Source organism: Columba livia, chromosome Z (genome assembly GCF_036013475.1).
Source record: "Columba livia isolate bColLiv1 breed racing homer chromosome Z, bColLiv1.pat.W.v2, whole genome shotgun sequence".
Lineage (NCBI taxonomy): Eukaryota > Metazoa > Chordata > Aves > Columbiformes > Columbidae > Columba > Columba livia.
Window position 1 is genome coordinate 34,050,632 of NC_088642.1, and position 16,116 is coordinate 34,066,747.

Consider the following 16,116-nt stretch of genomic DNA (forward strand, 5'->3'; position numbering starts at 1 on the left):
ATTCTCTACATCCCATTGCCAGGCAGATGTTCAGCCATCTCCAGGAAGGCCAGACCCCATCATGTGCAATGGTTACCTGGGAAGACAAATGCTGTAACTCCAAAGGTTCCCCCCGTTCCTCCTTCTTCCCCTAACTTTGTGTACTGACGATGATGCCGTCCGGTATGGAATATCCCTTTGGTCAGTTGGGATCAGCTGTCCTGGCTGTGTCTCCTCCAACCTTTTGTGAAGTCCCTGCCTTCTTGTTGGCAGGACAGTATGAAAAGCGGAAAAGTCCTTGACTGCTCAGCAACAACCAAAACATCAGTGTGTTATTAATATTATTCTCATCCTAAATCCAAAACACAGCACTATATCAGCTACTAGGAAGAAAACTAACTCTATCCCAGCTGAAACCAGGTTATTAATATAATTTGGGTTAACATTTTCTCTGGTTATTTTATCTTTGAATATTACAGCCTTTAGCTTTGCTGTCAGTCAGTAGCAGTTCCTCTCTGCAGCTTCTTCCTCCTCACTCTTTGCCCCTGTTCCATGTGGTTCTTTTCCAGGGGCTGCAGTTCCCTTCAGGGCATATCCATAGGGACCAGCCCTGCAGCTCCCTCTCTACTGAAACCTTGCCACATGCCACAGTGTGTGATCCTTTTGCTAATGTTTCTGTTCTTAAGGATTATGCTTCAAAGTAGTAGAAGAGAAAGATTTGATATATGGGCTTTTTCAAGTATGTTCTATTTCTTTGTGAATGGAAAAGAACTGTTAAAGTGAATGTAGTGATGCAGTGATCAGCACCCGTGGTTCACCAGCTGTGGGAGAATAATGTGGTGGTCTGGATTTGTCTCGACAGGATGGTGCCTCTGGGCCTATCCCAGCAGTGGCTTTGTGAATTAATGCCAAGATTTGTGCTGATTTTTTTTTTTTTTTTTTTACATTGAGTAGAAAGTAGAAGTTATCTGGTGTTAGTAATTTATTATCTTTTTTTTTTCATTTGGAAATAATTAATTGTGACTGCTTCGCATTAATTGTGAAATTACTTGCATTAGCTCAGCATACAAAGCAAGTCAGGTGCATTACTTCCTTGAAGCAAAACTTGCAGCTTTTTTAGAGAAACAGTTATGGATGTCATTGAGAATGCTGTGGCATTTCTAGATATACTAATATCTGCCTCTGTTTCTAATATGTACTTTAGTTCCTGGGCTTCGGTTTCTATTTTGCTTGGATATTTTTACTAAATTTAGAAATTTTATTCTGAATTCTTTTCTCTGTGTAGTTCTCTGCTTTATTTTCTTGTAACACCTTAAGCTAAAATTAAGGTGTGGTGTGAACTTCTACTCTTCAGGGACTGTAGCTTTAGAAATTCCTTCCTTCTCTGGCCTGCTTGGGTATGTTTGAAAAACTGTTTCTCTACTAGAACGAGTGGAAAATTATTTTTGTCTCTCATGATGACACTTCATGAATTCTTCATCGGTTTCCTGGCTTCTATTCCAATTGTGTCCTACTTCCCTCCAAAACAAGCACTTTTAAGATGTACTGGATTTTAGAATATATGTGATTAACATACTAAATTATAGCAAACACTTTATATATAATGCAACACAGTTACTACAGAAACCAAATGTTTAATTGTTTAATTGAAGTTTAGCGGGGGGGAAGGAATCTTGTTATTGAAATGTAGGTTTTAAGATTTTAGAAATGCTAATGGTGACATAAAAGGCACTCATAAGGCTCAGTAAAAGATGTATAAAAGTCTGTTAGAATTATTGCAGTTTCTTTGGCTGCCCTTCTGTAAGAGACCTACATGCTGCTTGAAATATGATAGACCTCTTGGGACATATTTGTTACGTAGAGAAGTGGTTTAGCCTATAGTTATGGCTTCTAGGTGTTGCTAAGTATTGCAGTTTAGGTTCTCTGCAGTTAATTCTTAAAGAAGCTGAATGTAACTTAACAAAGTGATTTCTGCTGCTCTTCTGTAGAAAGAATATTTATTTTCTTTGTAAGTAAACTGTGTATTGGTGTTCTTACTCCCCGCCCACCCCCTCCCCCCCATTGTATTAGATAAGCCACAAAATGCGTTGGTAAGTTTTACATTGCATGAGTAGTAGATAGGAAGAGAGTACTACCGAATGCAGTGTAATGGAAAAAGGTGTCCTTGAGTAGATTGTGGAGACCTGTGTTTCAGTGCGTAAGAATCTCGTGGTCATTGTCTGTCTGGTGTGGGTTGTTTTGTTTGTTTGTTGTTGTTGTTGGGTTGTTTTGTTGTTGTGGTTTGGTTTGGGTTTTTTTGAGGGTCTGGAGGAGAGAGGTTTGCAATCAACCCTTTTCATTGAGAAAGATGTTAAATGTAGGAGGGAATTGGTATTGAGGTCCACTAATAAAGCAAAAACTTGCTCTGCTGTTAATTTCTTGACAGCACTGTACTTTTGGCTGCATTAATTGCATTAATTTTGAAAACTAATCTGCCCATGTTACCAAGTATGGTTCTTGGCATATTAGTTAGGAGAATCAGGTTTTTAGATGTTGAAGCTGATTGAAAACCATTTTTTTTTCTAGAAAAACCTGTAATAGTACAGACAGAAGGCAGTTTTCTGTTTATTCTTAGCTTATGCTCTATTTTTGTTTAAATTTAACACAGAACATGAGCATGGATAAGTAAATGGAAATTGGAATAATAGAAGACTCAACAAAAACAACCCATTATTACCCATTATTCCTTTTTATTCCTTATTATTCCTTATTATTTTATTAAATGTTGCAGGCTACCTTCACTTGTGTCAATAATAAGAAACTTGGTATCACTAGCTGCCAAATCTACAAAGGTCTCTGTACAGACAGACTCACCTCTGTTTTATTTGTGTGTTTATGGTGTAAATGCTGATGTTGGGAGGCATTAGTGGTAATGGTTTTTCATTGTGGAACTTATCGGAGATTTTGCTAACAGTACTTTTACCGTAAAGTATTTTATATACATGTTTTCTTAGACTATAGTGTTTTTTCGTAAGCTATATTGATGACCTTTTTCCCTAGTAAATTGGGAAATACTTAGTTGTGAAATTACAGATTCTAAACCTTAAAATATTTCTCATTGTTTGATTGTATGTTGAAAGATAATTTGTTTATATGATTGCTGATTAAAAGGGAAGAAAAAACAGATTGTATTTGAGACTAAATGTCATTTATCTACAAAAAAGTAGAGTATCTAATATGAAAACATTTTTTTCTCTTGCTGGGTATGTATTTTGTTTCAGTCCTGATCCCAGGTGACTACTTCTGAATGTGGAGATGATAGAGGGTTGTTGCCTTTATTTTTATTCATTTTATCACCTTATGGGAATTATGGGAATCAGTATTCCCACAGTCTTCCAAATGCAGGGGTCTAGAGAGAGGTGAACACACTTGCTTGTGACCAAGGTGAAACAGTAACACCGATGAGAAAAAATGAGGAGTTTTCATTAACCTCATGGTTTTCCACAGAGAATGAATTAGCATCTGTTTCATAATATTAGTACTGTTTGCTACTAAATGGCAGTGTTGAATTTTTAAAATTTGAAAGTTTGCCTTTGAGACTGGCAAAGTTTAATAGATCCCTGTTGAATTAAAACCACTTGCAGAGTTTGAAAGAAACTGAGTATACATGTGTAATAGAAATGTTTATGATAGAAAAACTGGATTATAATGAGATAAAGCAGTGTTTAAATTACACACCCCAAGAGCATACATCCCAGAAATAATGAAATGCTACTTGGCTTAAGTAGGATCATAAGAACATATAAATCCTCTATGACAAAGTGTTTGGATGCAATTCAGGCACAAATGAAAGATCTGAGTAGTTCTGCTTAGTGTAGGTTGTTGTCAGACTAAACAGATTATATAGGCCTGCAATGCCGGCTGCATACCAAAACTCAGGCTGAACAGTGGTTTGTACGAGAAGCAAGTATTGCAAGTATTCCTCTTACAAAGTTGAAGGCCATAGTTGCACCTTAAAACACATCTTTTAAATTGCTTCATCTTTTTGAGCTTTACATTCGCTCTTGGTCATGGAAAAATAGGTAACAGATAAGAAATTTTACGTATTTATAGGAAGAAAATAATTGTTTTCAGGTTGGTCTTATTTTTAATTATTGCAATGAAATGTTACCTGTCTTGAAGTGGAATACTGCAGCCATAAATGGTACACGTTAGTTGTTTTAGGATCCCAGCATTTTCTAAACTCCACAAACCATTGATGAAAACTCAGAAACTAGTAATATGTACAAATACAGCAGGTAAAGGACCAGGAATGAATGTCCATAGGAAAATCATGTGTTACTAAGTACACATGTCAGAACACTGGAAACTTCTTCATCTGTATGTGGAAGATATTAATTCAGCATAGTTCCATTACTTGAAATAATTACGTTTAAGAAAAAGACCAGCGTTAGCATTTGATAGTCATTACTTATATATATAGCAGCATAGCTGGAGAAGTAGGGATGGGAAGATGCTCAGGATGCCACTGTTACTCCCCTAAAAAAGTGAGGTCAGCTGCCTGTAGACGTGGTATTAATACCACGTACAGCAGTGTCTACGGAATTCTCAGTGGGTCTATTTTAACATGTAGACTCAACTTATGACCATTGGGAAGCTTGTGAGGTTTTACCTCTGTTTAGTGTGAATCTTTATTGCTGCAGCTGTACTTATCAGTTTTCTTGTCTTCTAAGGGAATGGAGAATAGGTTATTTCCTCTCTCTTGTGGCTTCAGAGACTGTTAAAAGGGTTTCTCTTTAGCCTTCTTTTCTCTAAAACTTACAACCTCCATTTGTTCAGTTTCTGCGATGACTTTTATCCTTTTTGCTGTTCTTGTCCGTAGGCCTCCAGCTAGTTCACTTTTTTCTCTGGGTTGTAGACCAATGTGGTCGTTCATGGGGTTTTTCCCTATGGCTTTAATTAATGGGTTTATTTTGTATCTAGTTTTCATGATACTCACTTAGACTTATGCTATCATTTTAAAACCATCCTTAGTGTAAGTGAGTATTTATTGTCTCTGTATTCATGTTTACTTGTACTTTTTAGAGTTCAAACATGTTTTGAGATCAGTGAAGTATTCAAAATTTAGCAAAAGTTCTTGTTGGCGTTTCTTTTTCATCCATTGCATTTTTTCTCTTAATTTGTGCTGCTTTCTTCTGTGGAAATAGTAACATCTTTAATATTTTATTTTATTTTTTTTAATCCTTTCATACTTACTCTTAGTACTTCCCACCAATTCTGTGAACAATTTTTTAAAAATTCTGTTGTCTTTGTTTGGAAAATTTGTTGGAGAGCCTCTGCTAGTATTTAGCAACCTACAAATGGTTAGAAAACAAAATTCCAAGCCCACTGATCCTTCATATGTCTCCACTCTATTCTTTTCCTCTAGTTATTACTTAGAGTCCCACAGAGAAAGAGTAGATCTTGCTTTCCCTTGCAGACTTCAGAGAAAGTAACACCTCTTCTTACGTGAGTGTATTTTCTGAACAATCTCTTTTTCTATTAAAGTTCAACATATGTGTCACTTCTATCACTTTAATCACATTTTTATTATTAAATTGCTTAATATGCACTTTATAGTAATTTACAAATCTAAATCATGCCTTAGAGGCAACCAAGCCATGTTCATTATCAGACCCTTTCAGGTAACACCAACTAAAAACTGTTATAAACTGTTACAGTTGTATTATTTCTGAAAGCAAAAATTAAGCTATATTCTTTCCCTCCCCATCTCCCTGCTCACCTAATGACAATTAAGAACTCAGTTAAACAATTGCCTTGGCTGGAGTGGAACGTTACAGATTTGCATATCCTTGGTATGCATGTACGAGTGAATCATGTAAATTCGTAGCTTCATCACAGTTTCACTATAATGGATTCTTTTGAGACTTTTTTTTTAAGGATTGAAATTCATGGTTTCAAAGTCCTAATTGTAACAAATCTCCAGGAAGCTTTTGATAACTGCTGTTGTATGAATAGATGTGACATAAAAAAAAGCAAATTGCTTGCCTAGTTGATTGTCTTTATGGCTATTAACATAGAACAATTTTGTATGTGAAATTCTTTACTTGGTTCACCTCTTTAATGAGAAGATGTTTGTGAAATAGCATGCAGAACAAAGTAATTCTAAAGGCTGCTAAGTTTGGTAATACACTGAAGTACAGTACCTAAATTAGGAAGTAAGTTGTAATTGTCACTCAGTTTATACCATTCATTTGCAGTATCTTTGAGAAAGTCTGAAGAGGAACACACTACTTAAGAATAACATTTTCATGTGCAGCAATGTTATCTTTCTTTTTTCCCCTGACTGATGCAGAGTTGTGAATTCTTTAAAAGCCAACCTCTGATCTCTAGGAAGAAAAGTACTTCTATTTTAGAAATTCAGCTTCTCCGTCTCCTTTTGAGATTTGGAAGCTTCAAAGAGTCTGCCATCAGCACGTTGGTTCTGACTGAAATGGGATGTAAAATTAAAGTCCCCATTAATTCTCTGAAGTTAGTCATGCTTCACACTAAGAAAGGCTTCTACAAAAGCACTGTGTAAAGATCTAGGACAATGATGTGGAATAAGATGTAACTTAAAGCAGACTGTAACGCTGACCAACGACCACATTCTTCTTTGTCATTTTCCCCTCCCAGTCTGACCTCCTGGGTTAGCTGGTATGCCCCTTACCATGCCCAGCCTTGCCGTTGTCTTTGACGTGTCTCTGGTATTGGCCCACAGTCGTGTTCAAGCATTTGCAGATGAGATTTCCAAGATCCTGCATGCAGATGAATGAATGATGAATGAATATCAATGTCCTGCATACTGGTGAGATGGGATACGATAAAAGGAGTAGCTTCTTTCACTGAATTGTTTCTGGGTCCAGGTTATTATAACTAGTGAGCAAACTAATTTGCAGACATGTTTCATAAAGAAAGCTTTATTGTGAGCCATGCAGCCCAGCTATCTTGCCTACAGCTGCTGCTGCCCCTAGGACAAACATTCCTCCTCATTCTCCATCTGTGCCTCCAAAGCTACATATTTTGATGATTGGCATGTTGTATTATGCCATGTTGGAAGTCACAAGTGTTGTGAAATATATATCTTGCCATCATAAGATGGCAAGAGAAGCAAGGAGGCCACCTTGGGCACTGTGGGCAGCCTTGTGTAAAATTGTTCCATCATAATAATCAACTGTTCCTTCAGTAGCTTTGACTAGCTTATTCTGGCATTACAACAAACAAAAATCATCCCAAAGGGTAAAGAATACACAGAATAGTGGCTACAAACCTGGTGAGGCTTACCCAATTCGTCTGTCAGCTTTTAGCAATTTGGAGGACTTGGAATCAGAGATGTCTTGAGAAGAAGATGCTTATCTACATCGCAGTACACTGATCTAGTGTGTGGCCTGAAATTTCTGTCCAGTTATTTTTAACAAGGCAGTCTGGACTGGCAAGTGACCTGGTATTGAATTTTTGACTCCATTCTTATTTTACAGGGGAAAATTAGGCAGGGGTAAAAAACAAAAATACATTTTCCTGGGTAGCACAGGACTGAGTAAGGAGCTGCTGCTATGGCTCTGAGGAGAATTTAAAAGCTGGCATATATCCTTTAATATTTCATGAGTTGTCATGAATGCAAACATCAACCTTAATGAAATTGTTTCCTGTATTTTTAATAAGCCATACTATTTGTCTCAAATCACTCTTGTACTTAAACTATGGAATAAAATATTGGTATTTAAAAAATCAATATTAACATTGTTTAAATATGTTTTTATAGTAGAATTAGATGCACTTACTCTTAGAAGTTAAGCTCTGTGAATATTAAATCTAATTCTTAGTCTTTTTACTTCATGCTGGAGTAAGCTTAAGCATACAAGTCAAAGCTTGTGTGGAAAAACAGCTGTGTGGATCAGGTTTTTTAAATACCTCAGCAGGTAACAGCTGTATTTCAGCAATATAGTGAAATGGCTAATTTTTCACAAGTGTTTCCTTTAAGTTTTCTTGTAGAGAAGCTTCTGCCCTTTAGCAATATTTCAGAAGTAGTGTGTGATTAAATACACTGTACTACAGTGTTTACCCAAAGCAAACACATCAGAAGCATATTCTTGTTAAGTGTCTGTGAAAAGTAATATTGTACATATGTATTTGCCTATTGAATGCTATATCAATTTGTTCAATTTAACAGATTCATTTTTACTTACCAGATACAAATTCAGTCTTTTACTGGGGCTTTTCATTCCTTTCACAAACCTAATTAAATTCTGCTGAAGGATGTATATAAAAACTGTTTTGGGGGACAAATTCTGAATGGTGGTGGTATGTGAACAGAAAAAGCATAATTGTACTACGTGTCAGCAACAAGCTAATAGGAAGCAAAGCCTTAAAACCCAGCAAATACAAAATCTGCAATGCTGTTAACATGATGCACATGTATAGAAATACATTAAAAATATTTTTGAACTTGTTTTATACACACTGTATCCCTTTAATAAGGCTACTAAAGTGGACTGACTGTCAGTCTGAACCATAGCCTTGAAGGGTTGCACAGCATATATTTCTGAGAACCTCTTCTATGAAAGGGAAGAGTGCTAAATAGCTGTCTGCATGTGGTCCAAGTCAGTGCAGGGTTGACTCTATGGACAGTAAACTCTTTCAGGACAGCAGCAATTTCTACTAGTCTGTAAAGCATTAGCAGTTTGAATAGCAGTGTGTGCATAATCAGCCTTCAAGTACTAGGTTAAATTTATGGGACCTACATTTTGTACCACCCCGTCCCCCACTTTACTTTTGCATATAAGCTGTTGTAAACTCGAATGACTGGAATTCTTGGAAGAATATGAATTGAAAACCATTGTTTTTAACTAAATTGTATTTTGAAGACTTAAGACTTTAAAGGTAGTGTTCATATTCCTAATGTGTTCTTTTAGGCACAACTTTTAACTGGATATTAATTTTTCGTCCTTGAAATCGTCTTGGCTATAACTTCTGGTCTTTTACTGAATTTTCATCCTTACTGTGATGGGACTATTTGTACTTTTTTACATTTGTACTAAACTATTTGTACACGTGGTCTTTAAGTTAATTTTTTTTAGAAAAAATAGGAAGTCTTCAAGTTAGAAATGAGTAATTCAAAAATGTGTGACTTATGCAGCCCCTATAAACCAAACGGGTGTAAATTTAGCCATGAATTAAGTTGTAACATAAGTTTTGTGTATGTGTACAAAAGATCAGAATCATCTTTCTGACACTTGTGTAATCCCTAAAAAAGCAAAATATTAACTTGTAGTGCTTCAGAATTGTTATGGTTTTGGATCAGTTTTAAGAATTTTTTTTTTTTTAATCATTTAAGAGGTATTAATCATTTGAAAGCTCTGCTATCCTAAAATTAGGATACTTTGCTTTTTGAGGAGTTGGGCTCTTGAGACAAACATCTGGAAATAATGGCTGATTTTCTAAATCAAAACCTTGAGTCTTAGCCTTTAGTGAGATACCCTCTTATCTTTGATTTTGTGTAGCAGGTGATTTGGTTAAACTAAAGTGGTACCAAATTACCATAAGGTAAGTAAGGTTTAAAACAATAGTAGGCAGATAAGTTTCCAGACACTTGTATTTGCCAGAAACTTCCCTTGCATATTTCCCATCTCTGTTTGCACTCCTTTTAGTGCTCTTTTCAGAACGAAAGTTCATTACTCTTTATTTAGTAAATAATGTTGACAGTAATGAACCAGGTGGCATTAAATTAGTCTGTACTGTTTGCTTGGGGGGCAAGGATTGTCAAGTATTAGAATACTAGCTCTGGGCCTATTGGTACACTGAATTAAATTTATTTTTCTTTTCAGATGCTTCCCATATAGTCCTATATAAATTTTAAGCTCAGGATCTCAATGTCTTAGGCACTTCAGTTCTGCCTGAACCTAACACTGATGAAATTGTGTTTTCACACGTGTCCCCAGAGAGTGATAATGGAATGCACAGATTTGAATTACACCCTGTATGTGTCAACTCAAAAATGTTATTAACCATTTCTTTCTTCCCTAATATTTTTTTAAAATTGTTTTCCCTGTTAAGAAACATTCTTCCTTGATTTTTGGAGTAGTGGTACAGGTGCTCAACTCCTGGGGCTTAAAAACTGTGAGGTCACAGTAGCATTAATAATTCCTCTGTATGCACTTATATATATATATATAGATATATATAGAGATAGATAGATATATCTATCTCTATATATATCTATATATATATATGCCTCTGTCTGTGTCCAGGAATATGCGGTCACAATTACTGGTTCATGATGGGTAGCATGGAAAGCCCACTTTGTGTGTTGACTATTGTTAACCTCATTCTGATACACCTGTTTTCTCTGATAAGCAATACTGGCTCCCCTTTCCACTTCAGAACATGAATAATCACATGCTATTTTAACTACATACTGCTCTTCTACTAACACATCAGTTACTCTTTAGAACCTCTGAAGTACTATGCAGAATTGATTTCATATTCTTTGTTATATGCTTCAGACAAACAGTCCTTGCTTTGTATTTCTTCCTGATTTCTGATTGATGTGATTCTGAAGACTGCACAGTGATAGTGCTGAAAATGATTCAAGACAAGTAATGCAGTCTTTGTTACAAGGCCAGCTCTTTATCAAATTCTTCCTTACCTGCCTGCTTGACTAGGTGATTTTTGAGGCTTCCAATACTAATTAAACACATGGGGTTTGTAAACTTACTCAGGGTGGTTTTGTAGTCATTACCACATAAAAGAATGAATCCTATCAGTAATTGCTAATCTAAAAATATGTAAATCCTCTCAATTTTAGGTCAGTCTGCTCTTCTAACAAATATAAGAGTGTCTTGCAAAACACCTAATCAGAAACTACAGGGACTACTGACCTCACAGCTTTAGACATGTTGAAGTACATACAGTTAGTTGAATCTTGTTTTAACACATAACTCAAGATGGTTGGATGAAGTGTCCTTTAGCTGAACATTGCTCATTATATGCTGAAATATTTATGTAACCAATAGGCAAATGTGTAACCAATTGGCACTTTAGAACTGCCCTGAGTATTGATAAGATTTTGTATGTAATGGCTGTTACTTTTCTTGCTGGCATGCTGGATTTATTCCAGCATCCAGACTTGTGCAACTCTGTAATAGCATTTTGTCTCTGTGTGCTAAATTTGACTCATTTGCAGGCACACTGGGTAAAGAGCCATGGTTTTGGGATGACCATGTCCAGCAAAACCTCCAGGAATTTACATGTACATTAAGTGAACATTTAATAAAGAGTAGTTTTTCCTCTGATCTGTTGCTAAATACAGAGGCCAACAGGAAGGAAGAAGAGAATGTACAAGTTTTGGAACTGGAACTGTAGAAGTAATAATGAAAAGAAAAGTATAATAAAATTTTCAAAAATGTCTCCTAGATGTGGACCATGAATTACTGATGTTCTTTATATAGACAAAATTCAAAATGGCGTGATTATAGTATTTTTGTGCTTAGTGCCTGAAGAAATTTTGCAAGAATATATGTATTAAATTTTGGTAAATAATTCAAAGCATCTTTAGTTGATATAGACGTTAGAGACTTAATAATTAAAGCATTGGAAAAATATTCCTGATATACTGCTTCATCAAGCTTTCATTAATTACTTTTGTGGATGGTTTTCTCCTCCCTCTTTAGGAGCTGGGAGGCAACCAACAACGTCTCTTGAGGTGTTGGAAAGAGAAATTGGTAGCTGAGTGGTGGACTTTTTTTGAAACTTAATTAACAGTTGAAGGACATAAGTTGGAGTTAGTAACTTGCAATATAGGGAAGTACGTATTTGTCATAAAAACCTTTAATTATTATTGTCATTTTATGTGTCTCTGCATTGAAGGTATCCTGAATTAGCAACTGTGTGCAGAAATCCCGATACTATAATTTTGTATCCTGGAGCTGATGCAACAAATTTGGAAGAATTTGCTGTGACGTCTTCTGGTCCATCTGTTATGATCATCATTGATGGAACATGGAGTCAGGCTAAAGATATATTTTACAAAAATTCTCTCTTTCGGCTTCCCAAGCAGGTGAGTTTTAATATGTAAATTAAAAATTTCAAATGTGTTTAATAGATGCTTGCCTTTTTGTTAAAAAGAAAATAATGGAAATATTTTTTTCTTGTCAACTGTAACCAGCTGACAAGATAAGGAAAACTTGAACAATTAAAAAACCCAATCTGTTAGATTGTCAGAAATACTGTAAATATTGAGGCATTTCCCTTTGTCACTTGAAATTTGTTTGTGTTTTGTTGTTTTGAGTTAATGCATCTAACTTCATAGTGGATTGGTGTTTAACACTAGTTTGCAGTTTCTTGTTTATTTTGCTTTTTTGAAACTTCTAGGAACTGCAAACTTTTAGTGTGAATTCACAGATATGTAAGTATTCTCAAGTATTTGTTTCTGTCAGCTAGCTCAGTTTTGGTCTCCAAAATCACGTATAAGAGCAGTTTTGCTACAGATTGAAGTGAGGCAGACTTGATCTCTTGGGTTCTTGTAGATGGCATGATGACTGTAAGATATTTCTACCCATATATTGTTAAAATAATGTGTCTTAGAGGGAACATTTTTAACATGAATAAAAATATTGCTTACTGGGTGGTATAGACAAGGATTTTGTTTCTGTTTCTTAAGTATTTCCATGAGATTAGGATTATTTGTCCAGGAGTAGTTTATTGACAAAGCTGCCATTTTTATTCAAGGGCACGACTGAAAGTACTTTGCAGATAATATATTAATACTGACGGTTTTACTAATGGAAAATATTCTCTTCATTGTTAGATCATCTTTTAATCAGTTAAGAGATTACTCTGTCCCTTCAGGAGGTGAAAAGTAGTGGCTACTTGCAAACTTCAAAAACCCAAACCATTATGGCAATGGTGTGAGAATAATTTAAATGGAATACTGTTAGTCAACATGCTGCTAATTCAAATAAATAGCTTCTCTAATTCTAAGTATAAATAATTTGCTTTACGGTTACTGACATCTGTTCTATATAAAATCTGGGAATTGCTTTTAGGCTCTTACTATAGTGTGGCAAATAGATTATATTGGTGTAAATAAAATGGAAAAGTAGATTCTAGGTTTTAGTCTAATTACTTTTGCCTTCAGAGTAAGATGGTGAAACAGGTGGAATTTACAGCTAGGAACTTATGGCATTCATTTCAGTGTATTTCAGTTTAATTGCAACTTTAAGAATGAATTTTATGGAATTTATTCCACTGCAATCAATTTCAAATTATGCAGAACATCTGTCATACACTGAGACACCTAACCATGGATACATGACTTGCCTTTAAGTGAGAAAGTGTTTCCATTCATAATCTCTTTAGTTGGGCCCTGCTGAATTTGCCAGCAAAAGTAAAAAATCATGAATGCTGTAAACTGGCTATTCTCAAATGTAGAGTGTATTCCTGAGTAAGAAAAAGCAGAAGAAAACACTTTTTCCTAGTCTGTTCACTTGGAGTAAGGGATACAAAAAAGAAGTGGAGCCAGCACTGTACCCTTATGGCCAAGAAGGCCAATGGCATCCTGGGTGTATTAGAAGGGGAGTGGTTAGTAGGTCGAGGGAGGTTCTCCTGGTGAGACCACATCTGGAATATTGTGTCCGGTTCTGGGCCCCTCAGTTCAAGAAGGACAGGGAACTGCTGGAGAGAGTCCAGTGCAGGGCAACGATGATGATGAAGGGAGTGGAGCATCTCCCTTATGAGGAAAGGCTGAGGGAGCTGGGTCTCTTTAGTTTGGAGGAGACTGAGGGGTGACCTCATTAATGTTTATAAATATGTAAAGGGTGAGTGTCAGGAGGATGGAGTCAGGCTCTTCTTGGTGACAACCAATGGTAGGACAAGGGGCAATGGGTTCAAACTGGAACACAGGCGGTTCCACTCAAATATGAGAAGAAACTTCTTCACGGTGAGGGTGACAGAACATTGGAACAGGCTGCCCAGGGAGGTTGTGGAGTCTGCTACTCTGGAGACATCCAAAACCTGCCTGGACACATTCCTGTGTAACCTCATCTGGGTGTTCCTGATCTGGCAGGGGGATTGGACTAGATCTTTCGAGGTCCCTTCCAATCCCTAACATTCTGTGAAAAATACGTCATTCTTCTTGAACATAAGACCTATGGGGAGGTCCAAAAATAGTTTTAGCTTTGTTTTCCAAAGCCACTAACTAATTATTCCTCTTCTTTTGAAGCATACTTTTTTTTTTTTCCCCCCCTAGGAGAGATAGATTCATATCTCCAAAGACAAGATCCAGTGTTTACAGCTGGACTCCAGCCCACTGTTCCACAACAGCCCTTTTCTAATATTTTAAACTGTGTTTAGTGCCCCTTTCTTGAAAATAACTTGGGGGAGGTAACTTGTTCTAGGTAACCTGCCTTTTTGCTTCCCTTCCTATACGTAACTGCTGTGACAGAACTTCCTCTCAGCAGCTACATGTACAAAACATAATCTCTGCAAAACCTGGATCAAGCAGAAGTGTACTGCATATATTCTAAAGGTATTTTTTTCCAGTCATTTAAAAACTGGATTATTTACTTCTGTTGTGTGTAATTCAACTTTGAAGAGCTGAAGTTCATGCCAGCTGAAACTTGATAATTGTTTTAGCTTTTTTTTCAGCTGACAGATTGTCTTTAGTAGTGGATTTGATTTATTGGAGGAGCAGTAATTGGAGCATATTCTAGGTGATTACTGCTTCATGGTAGTTAAGTGCTGTCTCTTGTCTGCATATAGTCAGTGCTTTTGGCAGATCAGGTCACTAAGAGTGTTATAAGAGAGGACTGAGTAGATAATACATTTTTTTTTCTGTCTCTCTTTGAGGTACCATTGTCTTCAATTTCTCTTTCATTATGATAGTGAGAGTAGGTGTTGGACTTTTACTTATTTAGTTTAGATTACTTCCGTTTCTTAATTTTTCTAAACTGCTTTCACTGAGGAGCATGACTAGAAGAAACAATCTTGGTTTTAAAATTCTGTTCTTAAATGTCTAAAAATTTACTATTCAATAATATGGCTCTAATAGAACCAATTTCTTATTTTACATTGTAAGCTGTCAATTTGATTTCTCTCCAGTTATTAACATGTAAGATAAATTTAGGTTCTAAATGACTTGTTGATAGTATTTCTTTGTTTAGAAAAAGTCTAATATTTTGCATATGATTTTTGATCTATTGTACCTGGATTTTTTTATTTTTTTTTGGTAGTCATGCTTGTCTTGTTTCACTTTATTCCTCTTAACACTTATTTCTCACTGCTTCATTTTCACATATTATTGTGGAGAAAATAAATCAGGAGCTAACCAACTAGTGAAACATGCTTAATTACGATACATAACTCTTGAGAATAATCAAGCAAATTAATTAACATGGGGTGAAGTCCTATTTCCATATGTGAGAGATATTGGAAATTAAGTGTTTTCCAGATACCTTCCTTAAATAACTTTATAGTGGATTTTATTCCCTGTGTTATAGTTTAATTTTGTCTGTGAACCATACTTGTATTTAAATTAGTGTAAAGAAGATAGCCTGTCATGCATAAACCAGCAGAATCCATTGAGCATTAATAAAAAAACAAAACAGAGATGGCCAAGCCAGTTTTGTCTAAGAGTTGAAAAAGTTCTTTACGTTCAAAACAGCACCATTCAAAAGAGCAAGATTTAATATAGTCATAATGTAAATGCAGGGACATAAAAATAATATGTGTTATGCATAGAACTGAAGTATTTTTTTCAACCTACAAAGCACAGCATTGAGTAAATAAGGTTCAGAAAATTAATGATACTTCAGGATAAGTTCTTATCTTACTTAACCTTCTGTACTGCACATAAATTAATTTGATCACACTGATATAACTAAAACATCACCTGAGGTGCCTGTCAGAAACACCTTACAGGAAGCATATCTATTAAAAAGAAATGCACCATGCTGACTTACTAGTCATCCAAATTCTGCCTCACATATTTCTGATTCCAACAAGTGTCTGAAAGGACAGAAGTGAAGTTTTAAATCTGGCCTGTATTATCATTGTGGAAAAACTCAGTGTTAAAAATAAATTCCTTAAAATTTTGAAAACCAAGTGCTTTAAACTCATGGATTT

The 16,116-nt window shown here is 35.7% G+C and overlaps 1 protein-coding gene across 3 annotated transcripts in view; it reads left to right on the forward strand.

The window, feature by feature from the left end:
- Positions 1-16,116, forward strand: part of DTWD2 (DTW domain containing 2) — an 87,584-nt gene that overhangs the window by 42,710 nt on the left and 28,758 nt on the right. For all 3 annotated transcript variants that reach the window (XM_065045347.1, XM_065045348.1, XM_065045349.1), the window contains one exon: positions 11,863-12,052. In XM_065045347.1, coding sequence (XP_064901419.1) covers positions 11,863-12,052 — 190 coding nt within the window. The remainder of the gene's footprint in view (positions 1-11,862; positions 12,053-16,116) is intronic.